The following is a 21444-nucleotide window of genomic DNA, read 5'->3' on the forward strand; positions in this document are numbered from 1 at the left end:
TAATGCGAAATCAATTTGACAACTCAATTTCACAAAAGAACACAGATCTTTTAGTAAAACAATGTAAAAAAAAAAAAGTAATGTTTTCTCCAGTTTTTCGATGTTTGTGATTTGATAAAAGGTCCCATTACTCTTCCTCCATTGCCATTGTGTTATGTTTTTATTGGCTGACGTTATATAGCAACCTTTTGGTATTCCTCTGTGCACAGAAGGGTCTGTCTGTTGATGGATGATGGTATATTATACATGGACGTCATTAAACCAGCCTTATTAAGCAGCTCTATGCTATCTCCACACAAAAGACGTCAACATTACATGCCCTCTGCCATACAGGCAGACACAATTAACAGCCTTCATACATGCAGGAGTGACTTAATGTACTAGTATGCAAATCGTGTCAGACTGTGGACATGAAAAGGGCATGCAGTGTTTTGTAAAGATCTTTTATTGAGGTACCTGGCCAATCAGAGACTCTGGACTCAGAATACATCCAAACTACTTTACATTTTTCATTTCTCATAAGTGTGGACATGTAATGCTACATAAAACTACAGACGCAGTGTGAGATTTACGTGATCAAATCATAGATCCAGTTCTGCTTTGACACATGTCTCTCCATTGCTGCTGCTATGTCGTTCATTTATTTCCATGTGTGATATTTACTGATTTCAGCATCATCAAGACATCCATCAGCCCAAAGAGCGCCATAGGGAAGTGAAGTTCCAAGTAAAGAATGGTTCAGTACAACAGCAATCACTTTGAAGGACATACTTCAACAAAAGGAACAACTTATTCCAACAACATAAGTGCTATTCCCGCTATTACTAGAAGATAAGCTTATTTCTCACAGTCTCTAAAGGCTTTCACATACACTGAAATGTGGACTTAAGGAGGATAGTATCAGCTAGATGACCTCGGTGTGCTGAAAAAAACACAATAAGACACAATTATTTGATAATTTTCAGTGCCATTATTTTGCTGTTTTATTCTGTGCTCTGAACCTACGGTTTTCTTCTCCATCCGGTGAAATGTTTCTGACAGTGTCCTCTCCTCGGGAACACGATGTTCTTCTTAAAGAAATGCATCAGATTTTTTTAATAAGCAATGGACAAATAATTCACTGGAAGTCGTGACCATGAAAAGTTGACTTACATGCCTGCACTTCATGTCAGATCTGACGATGCACATCAACAAAGAGAGGACAAGACAGGTCAAACGGGAGGGAGAAGACGGAGATGACAGTTTGACAGTTGATCGGTGATGACATGTGCACCCATGGTTACATCGCTTCCTGAATGCGTCCACTGACTCATAAGGGCTCGGCACTGATCATTGCACCTCGTCTTTCTCCTTCTCAAGCATCCATCGCCAAACTGTAAGGAAAAGTTGCTCACTGTGGTCAGAAAAGTTCCACTCTGCTTTGTTTTTCTGGCAGACTGGCCTGCTTTATTTCCAAGTTCTTGCACTTCCAGACAAGTTCCACCCCGCTTTCAAGAAATGATTCTGAATCATCTCTGCCTTTAAAAAAATAACATAGACCCCAGAGAATCACTGCTGTTTCTGTGTTATCAACGAGAAACAACACTCCATTATGTATGCCTAAATGGAAAAGCGACAAACAAAAAAGCAAGGAAGCATTTCTACCAAATTCCCGGAAGGTTGATTTCCTGGCATGTTTAAGATAAAGCAGTTTTGAAACACCATGATTGAGTTCTTTTTTCTGTGACCAAAAAGTAAAAGATCCTGGTGATTTTTTGGACCATATCTTAATTGTTATTTCTGACTGAGAAAAGGACATTTTTTTTAGCCTTCTTTGAAAAAAGGCCCTCAGAGCCCTCCAATTTGCCCTTTGAAAATCTCCTCATTTCTGCACTCTCAAGCTGGTGAGCGCAGTAATAACTCAGCCTGACACTTTTCAAGCTTTTTGGATCCTGTGTGCTCCTTTCATCTGATTCTGCCACCTTTCCGAGTGGCAGTGGCTGCTCAGGCTGGCAGTGGTTGTCCTTGGTGAGTGCCTCCAGTCGTGAAACATGAAGCGTGTATCCAGATCAAAGCCAGAGACCCTGACATGTCGTATGAAAGAGGAAAAGGACAGTGACAGGACTCCCTCATTGGTAGATAACTCTCTGATGAGGAAACCAAAATGAGAATCGATTTCTGGCAAGCTTATTTAGAGCCTTTGCGCTGGCGCAGCCTCTGTCTAACTAAACATTGAACTTTGTTTTGGAAAGGAAACTGTACTAGAATGCAGAGAGAAAGGACTGCAGTCTATTAAAGACTGTTAAAGACAGTAAACCAATTCATCTGTAAACCATTTGTTCTTCTGCAGTTTCAGTTCTATGCAGAGTGTGTCTTTTTCGTCCGCTTTATCTGTGTTTGGTTCGAAGTCAGTCAGGACTGGCTGGGAAGACTGCAGCAGTCTTTGAGCCAAGGCAAGGGTGGGGGAGGGCGGTTGGTAATAGTTTGATGAAGGGTGCATCCCGGGGGGAGGAGGAGGGGGGGGTAGAAGAAGAGGGATGGTGATGTTCGCGCAGAGGCTCAGATCTCCTCTATGGAGTCAGCTGGGACCAGCCCTCTCTTCTTGCCACTGCTCAGCTTCAGAAACACCTCACCATCTTCTAGCTTCCCCACACAGATCTAAAGGGAGGAGACAGACATTGAGTTGCTCTATTTTCTGTAGGGGAAAGACGTGCGGAATATAAGACCAGACTGAACTGTCAGAAACTATTTGAAATTTCAAGAAAAAAAAAGACACTTTAAAAGACCTTAAAAATGGTGGAGGGTAGCCTATTGGAGGAATTTCCAGCAGATTTCCAGCAGATAAAAGCATGTTAAAAAAGCATTATTCAACTTGCTGTGCCGTTAAAGAGAATTTTCTACAGTCATTCAACGTCATTTATACCTAACACAAATTAAAGCTCATGCGAGGAACTTTTGATTTGCATCGATTTTGGTAACCTTTTTTTTTTTAAAGTTGTACATCTCACTCTATCTTTTGCTGATCTTGTCTTGGAGTGTTTTGTGATGACTCATTCTGCATGAGAAATGTATTTCACTCAGTGTGAATCTTTGCTGTTTCACAACAAGCTAAAAAAAAACCTTTCTATATGTTTCTATATGACAAAGTAGATATGAGGGGAAAAACGTAGGTAGACAATTAAAAAAATATCAATCATTCAAATGTTGGAATAAGCTCCAATGCACAGCTCCAGTGCACCGCATGGCTCAACAAGGTTTCGATGCCTTTAAATGTGACCCTGTATCAGTCTTTGATCCCCTCCTGACCAGGATCTAATCTGTCACTCACTCATGGTGTGCTGGGATAGACTCATGTGACTCTACACAGGATAAGTGATAACCTCACACAAACCCTTCCACACATGCTCTGCTCTCCTTATGGTTTACCTGGGATTCCTTCACGGCCATGTGACCTCTCTCTCGGTTGCCTGGAAGACCCTGGACGACCCGCCACACTCTCTCTCCTGGCTGCACCCTCTGCACAAAGTTGGCAGGGAAGAAACCGACTCTGTCGCCACTCTTACCCTGAAAACCACAGTAACAGTTCTCAACATCTGATACGTATCTGGGTGTCACTAGATTATATATACGGCAATAAGTCATTTCATCCTCAGTGTTGATAAAATATTGCATTTGTGTTAAAGCTCATTGATTCTCTAGTTTCTGATTAATTGTGTCTTATTTTTATATAATTCATAAAGCTGGTCATTTGTATACAGAACGGGTGGATGTTTAGTTTTGACTGACATGTGAGTCGTGATCGGCTGAACTTACTGATAAATGCCAGTGTTGTCATCGTAAATCAGTGAAAACAAAGAGCCGTTTTGAAATTTAATGGACAATTAGGACCAAAGTGAGACAGATGGCAACACATTAAATCACATTCTGTGCAATGACAAAGTGTGAAAACAGCTTATAAATTACACAAATTAATGTGAAAGTCGTTTTCCTTTTTTCTTTCGGGGGGGGGGGGGATCTTTATTTGATAGGACAGCTGAAGTGTGACTGTAGCCTCTATACATGAGGTGTCTACTCTACCAACTGAGCTAAACCAGTGCTCCGAAGGATCTTTTTTTTTTTTTTTTAAATGCAAGCAGGGAATTGTTTCTGTATATTTCCAGAAAAAGGTAACAGCAGAGTATGGCCCCTTATTTAAAAGCAGATGATGTCTGATTAGACCTCATTATGCAGCACTATTTCACTGTTTATCACCTGCTTCAGGTGTTTGCGTGTTTATTGAGGTGATTCACAAGCTATACATAAATAATGAACAGGTGACTAACACATTATACATAATTTAAAGTAACAGCGTTGCTTTAAGATATTGATTGCCTGGGGATTCTCCTCAGATGACCTAAGTGCGATTAAACACTGGTCCAAGTTTTACAGACTCTAAACTTCAGTCAAGTCTGGGTGCATCCTTATTTTTCTGTGACTGAGATGCACACACACACACACACACACACACACACACACACACACACACACACACACACACAGACACACGCATACAAAGATGCACATTCATTTCCATTGGGAGCGAGTGAAGCTCATTACAGACTCAATAAAGAGCTCTTTGAGGTTTCTACACTAGTCAAGTTCATTATGTTAAACTCTCAGTAATTTTCTGAGAAAATTGTGTTCTATTTCTGTCTGAGCCTGCCTGCATGTTTATCACAGGGAAAATGGAGCAGGTGTTCTACATTAAAGACTTGATTTACAGCCTTGAATAAACACATGCGCACAATAGACGCATGCATGCTTATTTCCATATATTTAAATACACATTACTTACATATCAACAAGCACAGAAGAAGACATGTGATTTATTACCCACCTTCCACCACTCTTCATTAGAGTCATCGGTGACCTGCACCCGATCACCGGGACTACAGGAGAGAAGACGAGAGAAGATGAAAAAGGGGAGGTGATTGAGGTGGGGAGGAAAAGGGGACGAGGAGACGAGTACAGGGTACATGATGCATAGATGAAGGGGTTGAGAGAGAGTCAGAGGCACAGCGAGAAAAGGAAGAAAAAAGGGTTGAGTGCGAGCACAAAAGATAACATTATCAAACAGCCACAGCAAGCTGTTGTATCCACGGTAACAAAGCTGTTGAGGTTGAAATGACGATGAGTTTTTGTGCCTGTCTGCAGAGGTGACAGAGCGTCCGACACCAAAGTCATGAGGTCGACATTAAATATGACTCTGAAGTGCCGCTGCAGCAGTGAAAGCTGAACCTGATCTGTAGCCGACCTCGCCTGCATGCTAATGATGCTAACCGTTTTTCATGAGACTTTTCTAAACACACACACACACAGACAGACACAAAAGCACTCTCACACGCACACAGTGTACCCAATGTCCTAGATACTCAGGGAGAAACTGCTGTCCCAAATGCACTCCTGTAGGCTACATGACGTCTCCTGGGTGTCTGCTCTCACTACTGCCCTATATGATCATTGTTACAAATACACACAAACACACGCAAAAAGTTTTTTTTTTTTTTTTACAGTTACCTAACTTAGTAACTAGGGTGAGACCCATATACATCAACTTATCCTGGACACTTTTTAAAATGTGAAAGTTAGGTCGACCTTTAACCATCTTTATCTGAGGTTAGTTGAAACAGCATCTTAGCTCTGCGTCAGAAACTACTCTTACGATCTTCCAGTAGTGAGAAAGATTAAAGATTTCAATAAACATTAATTCCAGTACCAACTTCTCTTAAGAGTAGACATATTAAAAGTAGGGTTGTTCAGTCTTTTATCTTACAAAACAGCCAAACTCTTAGCCAAACTAACCATTGGCCTGATTATTAACGATCCCCTCCTTCAATTTATTGCAGCAGATTGCACAATAATCTATTATTTAAACATGTGCTGTATCGGAAATCAATCCCTGATTGATCCTTTCATTTATTGTCATGACTATTCATCACCATGGACAGATGTAGATTTTCCTGACTATTCTTTTCTGCATCTACAGAATTGAAAGTATTTCATCGTGGGGCTGTAATTAGGTAGAGGTGCACCTACTTAGGACACATCATTTTTTTCATTCCATTGTGGGAATATTTCAAGGCACCATAAAGTAAGACTTCCACGATCAATTGCTTCTGTATACGAACATTTAATTCAGCACATCCCCCCCAAAAAAGCTTGAAAAACACAACATTTAGAAAAACTATTTGATAAACATGTTCCATGCATTCACTATCAGCATGAGGACATTTTACCAAGCAGGTGAGGTGCTGGGTACAAGAGGAACATCGGTTAAAAATCTACTCAGTGTTATTTCAACATCACATTATTGGAGAATCTAATCAAACATTGCAGATTTTAAACTTAATGTTGAGGCCTTAAGAGAGTACATTCATTGAAAAAAATCTCAAATGATGAGTGACTATGGAAACAGAAATCTACATTTGGTGTTCTTTATACCAGTCTGGCACCAAAGATCCTACCAGTATGTAATCTGCAAGGCTTTTAAATTCAAACCACTTTAATGCTCGTATTTTCAATAGATCTTAATTGTGCATTTCTAGAATAAAGGTATCCAGATTTTTCTGAGCATAGAGACCCATGGCGCTTTCATTAGCTCACACATGTATTCTGTAGTCACACATGCAGAGCCACAGCACAGATGGCTGTTAATAGTCCCATGGATCTCCTACCTTTGTCAAATCTGTCCCCTACAAACACACACACACACACACGCTCACACTCACTCTGCCCTCATTTACTGCTCTGTCCTTCCTGCCTCGTGTTGTCCTCCTTTGTCTTATAGTGTGGATATAGGATTTATTCCTCTCTATAGACACTTGGATTTCTCCACCTGTTTCTCAATCCTGTCTCTCTCTGCTTCATTATCTCCAGCTCTATGCCTCCATCCCTCACGCCTTTCCTTTCATCTCTCAGTTGTTCACTGTCTTCATCCTCTCCCCTGCAGGGCTCACAGCTCAGTCTCTAGCTCTACAAGGGGACAGTGACGAGCTTTGAGTTTATAATTAGTCTTCCTTAAGGGTGTCGCACACCATCCTCTGTGACTGGTGGGGACATTTTTTTCCCCCTGCAGGAATGACAGCCGGGGCAAAACACAGACAAAATCACACAAACAATAGAGAGAAAAAAAAAATACAATTCAAAACCACATTCATGTGTAGCACTCACACGCTTCCACACAATGCATCCTGTTTGGCTGTACTCACTTAAGTTCCAGGTCATTCTGTTCCTGAGGCAGGAACTTGTAGAGGGCAACGTAGGTGTGGATTGCGTGAACTTCAATGCGCTTCGGCATCTGCTCACAGGAAGAGAGAAGGGTGTTGTGAGTAAGACGTACACGCCTGAGGAATAAGACAAAAGAGGGTGACAGGGTGCACATGGCGATTCCAAACGTGCTACCTTCACACTGCTGTCATCTGCAGGAGTCTGAGCTTGGCTGCTGCTTTCATCTTCCTCTTTTTCCATCTCAGGCTCAGGGACTGGGATGTCTGGAGGGGGTGAGAGGTTGTTCTTAGAAAGTGCCAGCCACGCACACAACCAGCATTGTACAATCTGGCATGACATTTTTTTTCTCAACCACACACTGTAAATCTCTCTCACACACACACACACACACACACAGGTAGACATAAGATATGCATGGACACAGGTATGCATGGACACACAGCACATGTGAACATCCACAGACACATAGCAGTGTTTACCCCCTGTCTCCTGAGTTATCTCCTCTTCCATGCTGCACTGCCTCTGCTGCCTCTCCTCATCTCCCTCCCCCTTATTAAAGAAGGAAATGGAGAAGAAAGAATGAAATGTTAGCACCAGGAAGATGAAAGCGGATGGGCTGATGGTGGGGAGAGAAACTTTTTTTTGTCCTGAATCATTCAGAATGCAGAGCGCACAGATCGGCTCATCTCCTTGTTGTAAAAGTCTGCGCAAAATGTCTAATGGGAAGAACACAGAGACCAGTGTCATCCATTATGTTGCAAACAGATAATCCCCTGTTGCCCAATTACAAAACTTCTCCATATTCCAAGTTAGATTTAAGAGGAATACGAGCCTGACCTGCAATGAGAGGAAGCTTTTAATCCACTTAAAATGACTTTTTTGGGTAAAGTTTTACATTTAGGGAAATGTCAATGCTTCCTTTCTGGCTTGTTGGGTTGGACTTACCCTGTACTGTACATCATATCAGTACAAAAATACATCCCCACTAGGCTGATCAAAGGAATCACACTGTAAAAACGTTCTATATTTCTTAATCACACTGGTTGATGATGTCATACCAGGGAGCGTGTTGGCGATTCTGACAAACTGCCAAAACTGGAGCGGCTCATCTGTGCCAAGGACGTCCCGTAGCGCAGGGCAGCATACACAGGGTCTACCCGCATCCGCACAGCCTCTGAAACCACACACACACACACACACACACACACACACACATTCATGAAAATACACGCACACACTCACTTATGTTTAATTAATTTACAAGCGCATTGCACGCAGAAACACACTCTACAATTTTGACGTCACACAGAGAGTATATTGAACATCATTGTTCATGTGCCTGATGTGCCACTCAGGAGGAAGTAGAGGGTCTAAATATAACTGTGGTAACACAGTCAGTCCTGGACAGAAGTGACCCACTTAAGATCTGACAAAGGACAGCAGCCAAATGTTTAAGAGACATCGAAAATGTTCTAATTTACCTCCAGTGTACGCTGTGATTTATTTTCATTTTCATTTACTTCTTAGTGAGACATGTGTCTTATTTATAATAACTGAATTTGTAATGTAACAGGAGGTGTTATTGAGAAGAACGAGAATGAGATTTCAAATATGGATATCCTAAAAAAGTCTTCACTGCTACTTTTCATAGATGGCAGTGCTCGCTCCTTTCCAAGTAAATTTATTTCTGAAGTTAGGAATTACATTTTCTGGTCTTTTCTCCACCCAACTGAACGCTAGTTAAATGGAGGGAATAACTTTTTTTCTGCAGGGCCAGATATGGTGTGTATGTGTGTATGTGTGTATGTGTGTGTGTGTGTGTGTGTACGGGCGTGTTTGTGTGTGTCTGTATGTCTGTCTGCAGGATGAAGTCATACCAGTTTCAATTTAAAGGCAGTCCTCTCATCAGTGCTCTCGTCAGATAGATGAATAATTTAACAGGGACACTCAGAAACAGAAATGATTCAGTGAAAACGTCTTTCATCTACAACATGAGTGAGATTTTAACGTGATTACGCTTATTTGTGCTTCTAATTGATTAGACGTGAATAGGGGAGCCACCCCTGCAGAGTTACCCTATTGCATGTGAAAAGAGTAAACCGCAGAAAGACTCTATAGTCCTGCCATCAATACAAATAGTATTTGTATAAAATGCACCTTCATCAACCTTGAGCTCTTGTGAATCAAAAAAGTTTGACAAAAAGCCTAAATCAAAGACTTTAATCAATCCTTTTTAACCTCATCTTTAACATAATACAGCTGCCCCCCTGGTTAGAGAAACAAGTCCCTGAATACAGAACTTAAAATTGAATTTAATCTGCTTTTATTTGTCACTGCGAGATAGCAACAACTGTTACGCAATTCACTTTTGCAGCTCCATAAATGAGCTTTGATTTTAGATAATAAAGTCACGCCAAAAGGCTAGTGATGGGAAATTACAGGGCCTGTGAGGAAATCCATCATAAAATGTTCCACCTAAAATCAATGTGCATAAACATGGGCCCAGTCTTTTACCAAGCCTTTTGGTAGCAATAATGATGAGGACACTTTGCAGAGTAAAACTGTGAGTTTGACAGGTTGCAGTGTCAGCTGGCCCTGGCAGAGTCCCAGGGCCTCATGGTGCTGACAGAGCTCTAGGTTAAATGTACCCTGATTCATGGAGAGTAGCACAAAGTGACAGGATGAGGAGCTTACACCGATTTAACAAGGCATACAGTAAACGAGATGAGGGACTGAATTGACTTTGACCCTTTGTGATATGGTAAAGAAAGAGACGCTGTTATTCAGAGATGATGATGACAGGAAGAACAAATTCAGGTGCTTTTATAGAGCAGGGAGTCTATAAATAGTATTTGCTTGCACGTATCACTGTGTTTCAGCCTCAAGCAGGTTTACAAAAAGAAGATGAAGTGACAATGACGTGTCAAATTGTTCCCTTCCATTATTCTAATGTAAAATAAAATGTGTTTTTGAAGTCTAATTATGGGACTTTTCTTTTTGAAATACAGGTGGGTGTTTGGATACATTGTGCTTGTAAGGACTTGTCTAAAAATAGGAGGCATTTAAATGTCAAATACTCTTTAAACATGCAGGCTGTAGTGCCAGACAATGATTCAAATATGTCCATCAGTCCAAAGACATACAGTACAAATCATGAACAGTAATGTAAAAAAGCAAACACAATGGAACTTGTAAATATTTATTCACATACTTTTAGGGTGCAGACCGTCCATCAGCCTCCAAGAGAAGCTGAATTTGTTCTTCCTCTTTCTATTTTCCCACTTCAAGCTCCCAGGTTGTCAGGTGAGATGGAGTCAGTTCTGGTTTTATTACAGTGCACGCACAAGCACACAGAAAATGTAAAAAATAAAACCAAAGGACTGGACAAGAGAACACAAAACAAAAGTACACGGGACAGATACAAACCGTGCAGTCTCTCGTAAACGCGCACACACACACACACACACACACACACACACACATAGAGGCACTTGAGTATGCTCACCTTGGCTTGGTTGAACTTCCTTGACGACTGACAATTGGTCGTTGACGAGCATCGGCGAGCTGAAGTTTCGCTTGAAAGCTCCAGACTAATAGAGAGGAAAAAAGGAGAGAATTTTCTTTAAAATTCAAACCTCGTGTTTGTTGGCTGAGCTGAGAGCGAAAAAGTGATTCATGTAGTGATTGAAGGGCAATTTGAAAATCTGAATTTCAGACACACCAGGATACTCTGACAGATATGCGAGGGCGCACAGAGTGATGTATACTGTATATTCTGCAGTGAAAGAGCTCATTCCTTGCATTGAGTCGCATATTGCGAAACAAAGCGTTGGCTCTTTTTGCTGCCACTTATGAACAATGAATTCACTCACCCCTTACGTGTGTGCACATAGCTTACACACAGACACCGACATGTGATTCTGCATGTGCAATTCCACACGACTGCAATTTCACACTGAATTAAGCGCAGTAAGTGTTACAGCTGAGATATCCAATAGTCTTTGACTTGCAAATGAGCCTCTCACTTTGTCACATTATGCAGAGGAGATAAACTAACTGTGAGTCAGAGGTAATAAGTCATGCAATTGTTACTATACCATGTTCAAGGTGTTGTACCTTTGCTGCCCTTGTGAATCTCCTAGCTCTCCCTCTCTCTGTCTGCCTGTGTGTTCCTCTTTTCTTAAACACAGAAGTATTTAAATGTTCTGAGTGGCCCTCAGTGGGCTCTGCCACTGGCTGCATGCTAATGTCCTCTGTCTGCACTGGGGGATAAACACAAAATCTCAGGCTGAAATCATTCTCAATTTACTGCTTGGTGCGCTCACCTTCTACCATTGTCCTTCACCCTTTGCCCAAATTCAAATTCACAAAATGGAATGAGCAACACAGTGCCCAGAGAATTTGTGTCACTGCTTTCTATAATCCCCATTGCAGAGTCCTTACTTCAGGTGTTTTAAATCTTAAATGCCTTCTTGCAATAATCTGAAGTTGCTGTGATAAAGATCAAATGGAGGTATACATGAGGATATTCTTGTCCTTTTGCCCAAAACATGACATGATTTATGACTTTGCTTCAGCCACATCAGCACTTCACATCTAATAAAGCACACATACAACACAAACAGTATCCTGCATCTGTTCTCTCAGCAGTTTAACTTAAACTGCACATATGGCTGGTTTTAACACTGCCTTTAGATCAGTAAGTGTGTGTGTGTGTGTGTGTGTGTGTGTGTGCGTGAGTGTGTGTGCGTGCGTGTGTGTCTGTGCTTCAGTGTGTTCATGCAGTAGTGCAGTTAGAGTAAAGACAAATAAAGCACTGTGTTCATACATCTGCAAATTGAATTGTTTCCTTCTTTTAAAGTGTTTTTTTATTCTCAAGTCACAAAACTGTACTTCAAACTGTTCCCCACAACATATCAGGTTAATGTCAAGTGATCCCGCAGTATGACAAGCCTAACCTTTATCCTAAAGTTACCATGGTAACAGTGTTTCTACTAAGGTTTTTTAGATCATGATTGGAATCCAAACTGGTATTGTTGCTTCGCTTCTCACAGTGTGGCTATCAAAAATGCCAGGCGACAATCAGATAAACAGACTTGTTTGAAGAAGACAGTCATTCATTAAAATCTATCTCCGACTACTTGTATTAGTGCATTTTCATTATTTTTTTATCAGTTTAGAAATTTAAAAAAAAAAAATTGTGACAAATAAGACCCATCATTTTAGTTTCAAAATGTACTTTAAACCAAGACCAGTCAGTTTGTTAGCTTGCAGCTAGCACAAAGCCTAAAAACAGTAAACAAATCTGTCTGTCTGTACAAAATCATTAGAAAAGCAACTCCAAAGGTCACCTTTTAGGATATGTTGGGTTTTATCCTTCAAGGTCTGTAGCAGACAATTTCTTTGACAAAGCCAGGCTAGCTTTATTACCCTGTGTATATCCTAAACTAAGCTAGCTGCTGACTCATCCTTTGAGGATATTTCTTGATAAGTCAGCAGGTGAAATAAGTTTTAAAAAAAAAATTTCGGTAGCTTCTGTGAGTGAGGGGTTATAATTTCAAATATAGACCGGGTTTTCCCAATGTGTCTGCCCTAAGAGAAACATCACACACACAAATTCCATGAATTCCATAGCTGAGCAATACAAATGAAAGAACAGCACCAATTTATTTTTATGAAACTTACAAATAAGCCAGTCGACTAAAGATGACATTTTAAAAGTGAAAGACAAGAAAAAAACGACCAGCGTTACACAAAAGATTTGACTGAATAAATTCAGCGAGTGCTTTCATACCTTCCCGTGACACAGCTGCTGTGATAGTTCTGAGGTGCACCACAGGTGAGCAGCCATCTTGCAGGTTTTACACCGCAGAGCCTGTTTAGAGTTTCCTGCAGAGAGGGACACAAATGTCAAAGTAAGAACAGGGGGAACCAGACATGCATGTAGCCTCAAATAGAAACTCACAGCAGGCTGCACATCTGCAACAGGCAGTAACAAACTAAAGTGGACTTTAGATAGTATGAGCAGGCTGCTGTCTGTTCAGGTAGAGAGTGAAAGAGCTTTGAGGACAAGCTGTCTCTGTCCTCAAAGCTGAACACTAAGAGCTTCATAATCAACAGCTCCTCCTCTTCCACAACAAACCTGCAGAGATTATAAACCAGCTGGAGATGTTTCAATTATAATCGATTCGGCATTGAGGCATCTTGCTTTCATCGTTGTTTTTAAGCACTTCAGTGCTATAAATCTTGGATTACAGGATTTCTCCCTCATGCATAGGTCATGAGAAACCTTGTTTGATTTTCAGTGTTTTGGTAGGATTAAGCTGTGGTTGAGTCTCTTTTTATCCTACCAACAACAAAAAGATTTCCGGAGTTGCTGTACACTGACAGGGTCTGTTATGGCAGAAACAACGATCTATCTGGAAGGCTCAATGAAAAAAAACTGCTTTTACTCTGATGAGAAAAAAAAAATAGATTCTGTTGTCGTAAGCCTAAAGAGGAAACGGCGGTCGTGTTTTGGGACTGCGGGAAGAGGAGTATAGCTGAAGAGACGTGATGCATTACATAAATAAAACCATAATGCATGCAGAAAAAAAACCCAGACGGGAAAAAAAAAACCAGAGAAGCAGGTTAGAGTCTGTAATCAATCATAGTGACGCTAGGTAGATTTAGCAGAAATACAAGAAGCCCCCTGTAGTGCCTGCAAGTAGCAAATTAGGGAGAAGTTCACTCACACGAGTTCACCACAGAAATCCCTCTTAATAATCATCTGGTTTCTTTACAGCCACAAACACAACAGAAAGCTTATTTTAAATGCCAGTGAGATTATGACAACTGTGCATACAATTGTACGTCTTACATCTGTAAAATAAATCTAAGGCAGCAGCAAGGTAGCTTAGCTTAGCAAAAAGGCTGAAAACAGAGGGAACATACACCTACTAAGACAGCTTACTAATTGATTTAAGTTGTTTACATATTGTTGAACAATAACTGTGTAAAGCTTTCGAAGGGCTGGCAGGATGGTTTTGTTATTTAAAACTGAGCTGGGCTAGCTTTAGCACACTGTATTCAGTCTTTATAGCTTACCATCTGCTGCCTGTGGCATTAAATGTAAGTGGCAAATATGAAAGAGGTAAGCAAATGTTCACCCTTGACTCATAACAAATGGGAAACTTTTAGATCCTATGGTGGTGACGATTATTCTTCATCATTCATTTAAAAGTATTTTGCTCCTAGATGAGGAGCTGTGTAAACAAAGACAGGGAGGCCAGACATCCTTTTGCAAACCACAGCTAAGTGTTGGCTTGAAAAAGAAAAAATAGTCGCAATAGTCGGTTAACCATCTTACCCACTATCATGTGCTTGCAGTGCTGGCAGTTGGTGGGCTTGCGGAACACATGGTCCTGGAAACAGTGGGTGATCTGAGGCCGGGGAGGTTTGGTGGGCAATGATGGGGAGAGGCTGAGAGAAGGGGAGTGTGAGGAGATGGAGGGGTTGGGGCTGAGAGACGGTGAAATGGAGGGTGAGCGGTCGCAGACGAGAGGGGAGCCGGGCAGCAGCGGGGGAGAAGGAGGCGGCGGGTCCGTGATGAAATCGGGGGGCAGGCGAGCGTCACTGTAGGACCTTTGAAAGAAGTTCTCCACGCTTTTGCTGCGCATCATGGTCTTGAAGGACAGTGACCGTTTCAGTCTCTCGAGCTGCAAACACACATTGACAGGGACAGAGAGAGAGAGAGAGAGAGAGAGAGTACGCTAAGAATAACACACAAGATAAACAAACATTCTGCGCCACATTTGGGAGCAATAACAAATGCCCAATAGGCCCTCAGGACAGTACAAGCAATATCCTGACAAACCTAAACACAGCACTGCTCTGATCTGTACACCACGGGAAAGAGGGTGACTCATGAAATGCAATATCACCTCATAAGGACACATCACATTAAAGGCAGAGCTATCTGTATGTTCCCTTTACTGAGACCAAGCATTTGCTTCTTGTGCATTGGCCCCTGGTTAAACAAGATAAGGCCTCTCTCTTTGAGAACACCCGTGGCCATAGACTAAGCGCGGCTGTGTTTAACCAGGATTTTACTGGTGGTGACATCAGTGGAGCTACTGCAATGACAGGAAAGAAGAAAGTTTACGCAGCCTTCTCATCCGTCAACAAAATATATCCTCAGGGCACTTAATCTGACAATGTCTGCTTCCTTGGATCGATTGATCCTGCTGCAGGTTTGCTCAAAGCAGAGCTACAGTACGCAACATGATCAGATTTCACGTAGTTTCTCTTATGGATACTGATGTTACCCGCCATTTTTTGCTCCTTTTCAGCTGTCTAGCACAATAAGTCGCAAAGAATTCACGGTTGCTGCGTTTCAAAAGTGAAACAGTCGGACAAAAAAATGTCACAGCAGTGAATACCATGTCTGTTCTCGGCAGCCATCTAGCACTGATTGGCCAGATAAATGCATGTTTCCTGACATCTCCCTCCGGCTCTGTCTACAGATGATGATGCGAGTTTCCTCGAGGCTAGGCACCCATTTGTTACCCTGACACCGATTGTTACTCTGACACGCAGTGGCAGGGGGAGAGCAGTGTGAGGGTGTGGTCGTGTCGCAGGGGGGGAAGAATAGATCAACACAGACAGACAAGCAGACAGCTCATCAGCGGGCCAAAGGCATTGTGTGTGCACATGCTCTGTCTGCCTGTCTGCACCCGCTCTGCTCAACGCCAAACATAATCACCTTACAGGGACATGCTGTTTACAGCTCTGTGCGTCTGGGAGTAAGATATGAAAACAGTTTGTCTATTTGAGTTTGTGTGTGTGTGTGTGGATGTGTTTGTAAAAGGCCCATTGAGGTAGAGCAAGAGAAACAAAAAGTCTTTGAAGGGTCCACTGCACCTTTAGATCTCTATTAAAACATTTAGAGAGTGTCAGTTTGACTAGGATTTCTAGATTTTATTATTTTATACAAGATTTAGAATACTATGTGTAAACTATAGCTCTAGCATTTGTCTACAGCAATTATCAGTATAAGTGTTTTTACAGTTTATGAGCAGTATATCTTTGGTGATCTTTGAGCATGCAGATGGTTGGGAAAATTAGATTAAAGAGATTTCTTACTCTGCTATATGGCTGGGTGTGTTTACACTCGGTTATGATGCGTACATATTTATTAAGTTGAAACAAAATTTAATTCTTTATCACGTTAACAACAACTCATATATCACTACAAGGTTTGTTTGAAGCTGTTTGATGTGTAAAAAAATGGCACATTCCTTATTTCAGGTACGCAGGGGTGGAATTTTGATCGTCTTACATTTTTGACTGGGCCAAACTTGATCTGCTGAAACATGAAAGTGGCGTGCATTGTTTCATTCATGTAACAATGATTTTTTTACACTCCTCCCCACGTTTTCCTGTGCAGCATCACAGTTGTCAGCCGAGGTCTCTCCATCAGAGCAGACTAGTGCTGGTGTAACAGCTCGGCTGGAGTACATGTCTCAATTACAGCTAATCTAATGACATGTCAGGGTGTGAGCCTAAAAAGCATTCCCGTTTGCCTTCCCTTTGAACATTAGCTGAGAGCGTCATACTTCTGAGTCGAAGCCGTGTGATAGCACGCTGTATTTGGGTCATCAGTAAACAGTCTACATTCATCTGCATAATCTCACATTCATGTCTGTGACAGGTGAAATACCGATATTGATGGAGATGAGTCAGAGTGAGCTTCTCCTCGCATGTTACCCAGTTTTTGATGTACGACGTGGACTCCCATGTCTTATTGATCTGCTGCAATTTTATGACAATGCTTGTCAAGTACAGAGGCTCTGACTCAGTCTTTCTTTTCTCTCCTCACTGTGAAATAAATAAAACCTTTCAGCTGCAGAAAATGCTTTTTCAGAAACATAAAATATGGGCTTGCTTAAGCCTGCATATATTTCTCAGTTAACACATTATTTATATAATTCCCAGTTGACTCACAATGCTATGCAAACTCATGACCTGGCTTGCAGTTACACGCACCTGCCTAATCAATAGTCCTCAAGCAGCAGCAAATACACTGTTGCAGACCGGTTAGAAAAGGCTGCCTCTGCGGACCTGTAGAAAGCCCATAATTCTCACATCTTCGATCCATACCAACCTCCTGTCATCCTCACATGTAAGCCATAAATGTCCAAAATCAATGTTCCATAGAGGGAAAGCAGGGTTTGAGCAGACATAATTCAATGTTAAATGATATGTGGCTCTTTCTCCCTCCAGCAGAAGGAGGCCAGGGGCCGGGTGGAGGTGCATACAGGGATGCTCCCACATGTCAAGAACAACAAAGGCTTAGTACCAATGGAAATGTGACCATAAATACAGCCTGCGGCCATAACATGCTCCAGAGTGGACTGTTTTATTGGATTCAACCAGCATACTGAACATTTCAAAGGAACAGTCAATATATTAACCAGGAGGAGTTACTCGTCGTGCCTTAATTTAAAGGCTGCATAGGTCAAATTATGAACCCTGTAAAACTTAATTTTGGAATTCAGTGCAAAAGTCTGTGTGCATCAATCAATTGTAGTATCTTTTAAAAAAAACAAAAAACAATCAATTCAATTCACAAATATGTTGTCTGCAGCAGAAGAAAGTGCAGCAGAAATAGGGCAAAAAAAAAAGAAAACAGCCACTACAACAGATATACAATTCCACTCCAGTCTAAGTGCTATAGCCTACCCAGTGACCTATAATTGCAATATTTGACTGACTGTGTCCTGTTATTTCCACTTACCAAATCCCCCCCCCCCCCCCCCGCCCCTGCATCATGTCCCACCTTAAAGGCAAGTCACACTATAAAAACGTGTCTACAATTATTATTTTTTTTCTTCATTGCAGACGTCCTTGTTCTTAGTCAAGATAATTTAGCATCATGGAGGATGAAACCTGTGTGGTCCTGCTGTGAACGACACTGTTCACTATCTCCGTCCAATTCTAGTTCATCAGTGGAATATGTGCTTCCAGAGGAAATAATTACCCTCAGTTACTAGGCACATGGTTTATATGGGATGTAATTATGTATATCTTCGCTCCCTGTGTGGCTTCAATTGTTTTGTGCAGAATATGTAAACCTGGAAGAAGGAGGCAACAAATATTTCAAATCTAGAAGAGTTTAAAAAAGAGAACCTTTTTATTCTGGAATGACAAAAATCACAGCCAGAGACAAGAAACTTTTTTTTTTATTATAAAAAACTGAAAGCAAAGCATGCTAAAAGCTTTGGTCTTTAGGTTTTCATCATTACATGTCCTGAACTTTCCCCACTAAAAATGAAGTTTGACATCATGCACAGCAGCATGGCAGATTCTCACTCTGAATACAGGCAGTGGATGAATAATCCTGGAAGTTTCTATTGTTTTGTACCTAACACACATGCACTAACATACACAGCTACTTGCTCATACCGCTCCTCTGCCCCTCTCTGATTGTTTTACAGCTGAAAGGCACTATGAGAAATACTAGTGTGGATTACAAGCACTTTCCTCCCCACCGTGCAATCTTCTCACACACTCAGCTAACTCCAAACCCAGCTTTGCCCTGGCAACTCATTTTCACTCACCCAATCACTGTTCACACACACACACACACACACACACATAATACTGCAAACACAACACAGTGGCTGTTCCTCTTGGGCTGGGGGCTATTTCTGAATGAGCATCAGCGATGACGAAAACAAATCTCCATAACAAATATTCCCTGTTACACCAGTTTTATTTTTAGCCAATTATTAGCCTTTAAGTGTCCAGTATTTTTCAACAGCTCACACCTTTCCTGTTGTGTCTTTTTAATAAACATCACAGCGGTGAAGGTGTTACATTCATTAATGAAGACAGTGGCCCCCTTAGGCCTCCCTCTGCAACTTACTCCCCAGCTCACATCACTCACAGCTGTGTCACCAACCCTTCATCTGGAGGGGAAGTGAAGGGATAGTTAATGAGATTAAAAGAGTGGGCGGTTTTGAAGAGATGTCGAGGAAGAAAAACTCAGAGAAATGACAGCGGAGATGCCTCAACTCACCTGTTTACTTCATTAGCAGCACTTACACCGTGTGGCTCAAGGACACTACTATCACATGGATTCCTATGAAATACTGAACAAATATCCAGGTCACCCTGAGGATGAAATGTAATTGAGCTTCTCTAGCACCATTAACAGTTCAAATGTACTCTTCTTTTAAGTATCATGTACACCATCTTATTAAATCCAGAATCACTACAAGACAATAGATGATGACACTGAATTATACTCAGCTTTTATTGCACATAAATGCAACCTCACTGGCCCATTTTACACAGGAAACTCTATCCCCCCTGTGTCCGCTTCCACTTGGATTATAATCACAGTACAAGGAGAAGTACAAAACAACTATCTTTTCATAAACTTAAACCATTTTACAGATTAAGCCACCATCATGGATTAAACTACCATCACGCAACAGCCTGTGTTGCAGTGTAAGAAGAACCAATATTTAGACATAACAGCAGGCTGTGAGCTGCAGCCAGTAATCAGTCCCACACTGTAGGCAATACCAGTGACCTTTTATCACTCATTATGTTTTCAAAAAGAGCGAATCGAATGAGGAGGACTAGTGGAATAATCAAAAGAGGACACAGGGATGAATTGTGAGGTTCTTATCACACTGTGGGCAAGCTGACAAACAAGCCAATCTTGCAAAAATGTATTCTTTTCAGTCTTAACTGTGTGCTTAGAGATTGCGTCATGTATTCATCTTGGAAAAATACGGGTCTACTTGTGCACTTCCATCAAAGTCAAGGCTCCCACAGCATCTCTAGCTCTGAATATCAAACAGGTGTGGAGGGACACTATTTCCTGATGATTGCTGCTCAGGCGTCTCATCTGCTCCACCACTCCCATTTTTTCCCTGCCTTGGCGCAGACCACAGGACATTTATGGGAGAAAGTCCATGCTTTGTTTTCTCTTAATCCTCTGGCACTGTTTCCCTCTGTTCCTGATCTCTGCTATCCATCTTTGTGGGAAATTTTCAGCTGGTGGATTTCATAGAGCATCTGTTATCAGAGCGAGTCCCTCCCTCTCTTTCTCCGCCTGTCATGCTTATCTAATTACAAACATCATGGACACATGGCTTTGTGTGTGATTAGATTCTTTCAAACATTACACCCTTATTTTTTATTTCAGGAATAGTCTTAATCAAGTGTTAAAAATCAATGTGCATGCTTTTTGGCTTTGTAAATGAGAAACAAACAAAGTTAATTTGACGGAGCCACACAATAGTTGACTGACGACTGCATGGTTCGAGGAAGCCGTCTCCTCTTCTCTGCATTTTAGCTTTTAACCCAATTTTTCTGCATACGACTTTTAATAAGCTCCCATATGCTTTTAAATCCTCCCACATTCCAAACCTGAACATTTAAACTTAAGTTCATAAGTTTTTTAAATCAACCTTTCGACTGTACATCAAACATCTTTGAGGTTCAAGTCAAATCTACCTCACACAGAGTACTGGTATTCAACCTGTGCAGCCTCCATCGATTGTTGGAGCAGAGGGGGATGAGGAAGAGAGCTGCTGATTGGATGGCCAGACTGATTAGTTAGTAGAATAAATGAATAGATGCTTGTGATGTGGTGAAGCCGAAGCAGAAAAAGGAACAGTGTGAATACCAATCACCCTGCTTGGCACAGAGGACAAGGTGGTAGCAGGTGAGGAGTGGAGAGCAGGAGTGGACCAGACTACAGAGAGTGCAATGGGGACTTTTATGCTTCCCCCAGCTGCCTCACATATTTAGATGAAACAGAGACAATCTGCTGCTGATGTAGCTGACTGAGCTTCGAACATGTCCACAGTGTGTGTGTATGTGTGTGTGTGTTTTGTGTGTGGGTGGTGACACGAGGTGCGAGTTAGAGACTCACCTGTTAGACTCTGTCGATGGAAAGTTATAGAAACTTGGGGCTTAATGAATGATCCTTAAAGGCTTTAATTAGAAACTTTCACAACTTCGATTCTTGGAAACATTCAAGTCAACAAATGGACCACTGTAAGGACTTAGTTAGTCCCCTTTAAAGGATCTAATGCTGAATATCAGCCACAAAGGGGTTTATGTTATGAATAGGTCCTGCAGCAAAGAAAAAAAGAGATATACGCTCACAAAGCAAATCATTCATAATAATAAGAATGT

At 41.4% G+C, this 21444-nt stretch overlaps 1 protein-coding gene across 3 annotated transcripts in view; it reads right to left on the bottom strand.

Annotated features, from left to right (window-relative positions):
• Positions 1 to 21444, bottom strand: part of LOC132995519 (SH3 and cysteine-rich domain-containing protein 2-like) — a 191946-nt gene that overhangs the window by 169418 nt on the left and 1084 nt on the right. The window contains exons 2-11 of one of the 3 annotated variants that reach the window (XR_009677023.1): positions 14594 to 14942; positions 13040 to 13134; positions 10751 to 10835; positions 8304 to 8419; positions 7725 to 7794; positions 7420 to 7508; positions 7227 to 7315; positions 4856 to 4907; positions 3406 to 3543; positions 1002 to 2637 (exon numbers count right to left, since the gene is read on the bottom strand). Coding sequence is in view for 2 of the 3 variants with exons in the window: in XM_061065530.1 (XP_060921513.1) it covers positions 2539 to 2637; positions 3406 to 3543; positions 4856 to 4907; positions 7227 to 7315; positions 7420 to 7508; positions 7725 to 7794; positions 8304 to 8419; positions 10751 to 10835; positions 13040 to 13134; positions 14594 to 14942 (1182 nt within the window). In the remaining variant the exon portion in view is untranslated. Of the gene's footprint in view, positions 1 to 427; positions 2638 to 3405; positions 3544 to 4855; positions 4908 to 7226; positions 7316 to 7419; positions 7509 to 7724; positions 7795 to 8303; positions 8420 to 10750; positions 10836 to 13039; positions 13135 to 14593; positions 14943 to 21444 lie in introns of those variants that run through there. The other 2 variants (XM_061065530.1, XM_061065532.1) reach the window with 2 other exon arrangements.

This window comes from Labrus mixtus, chromosome 20 (genome assembly GCF_963584025.1).
Source record: "Labrus mixtus chromosome 20, fLabMix1.1, whole genome shotgun sequence".
In the NCBI taxonomy this organism is placed as follows: domain Eukaryota; kingdom Metazoa; phylum Chordata; class Actinopteri; order Labriformes; family Labridae; genus Labrus; species Labrus mixtus.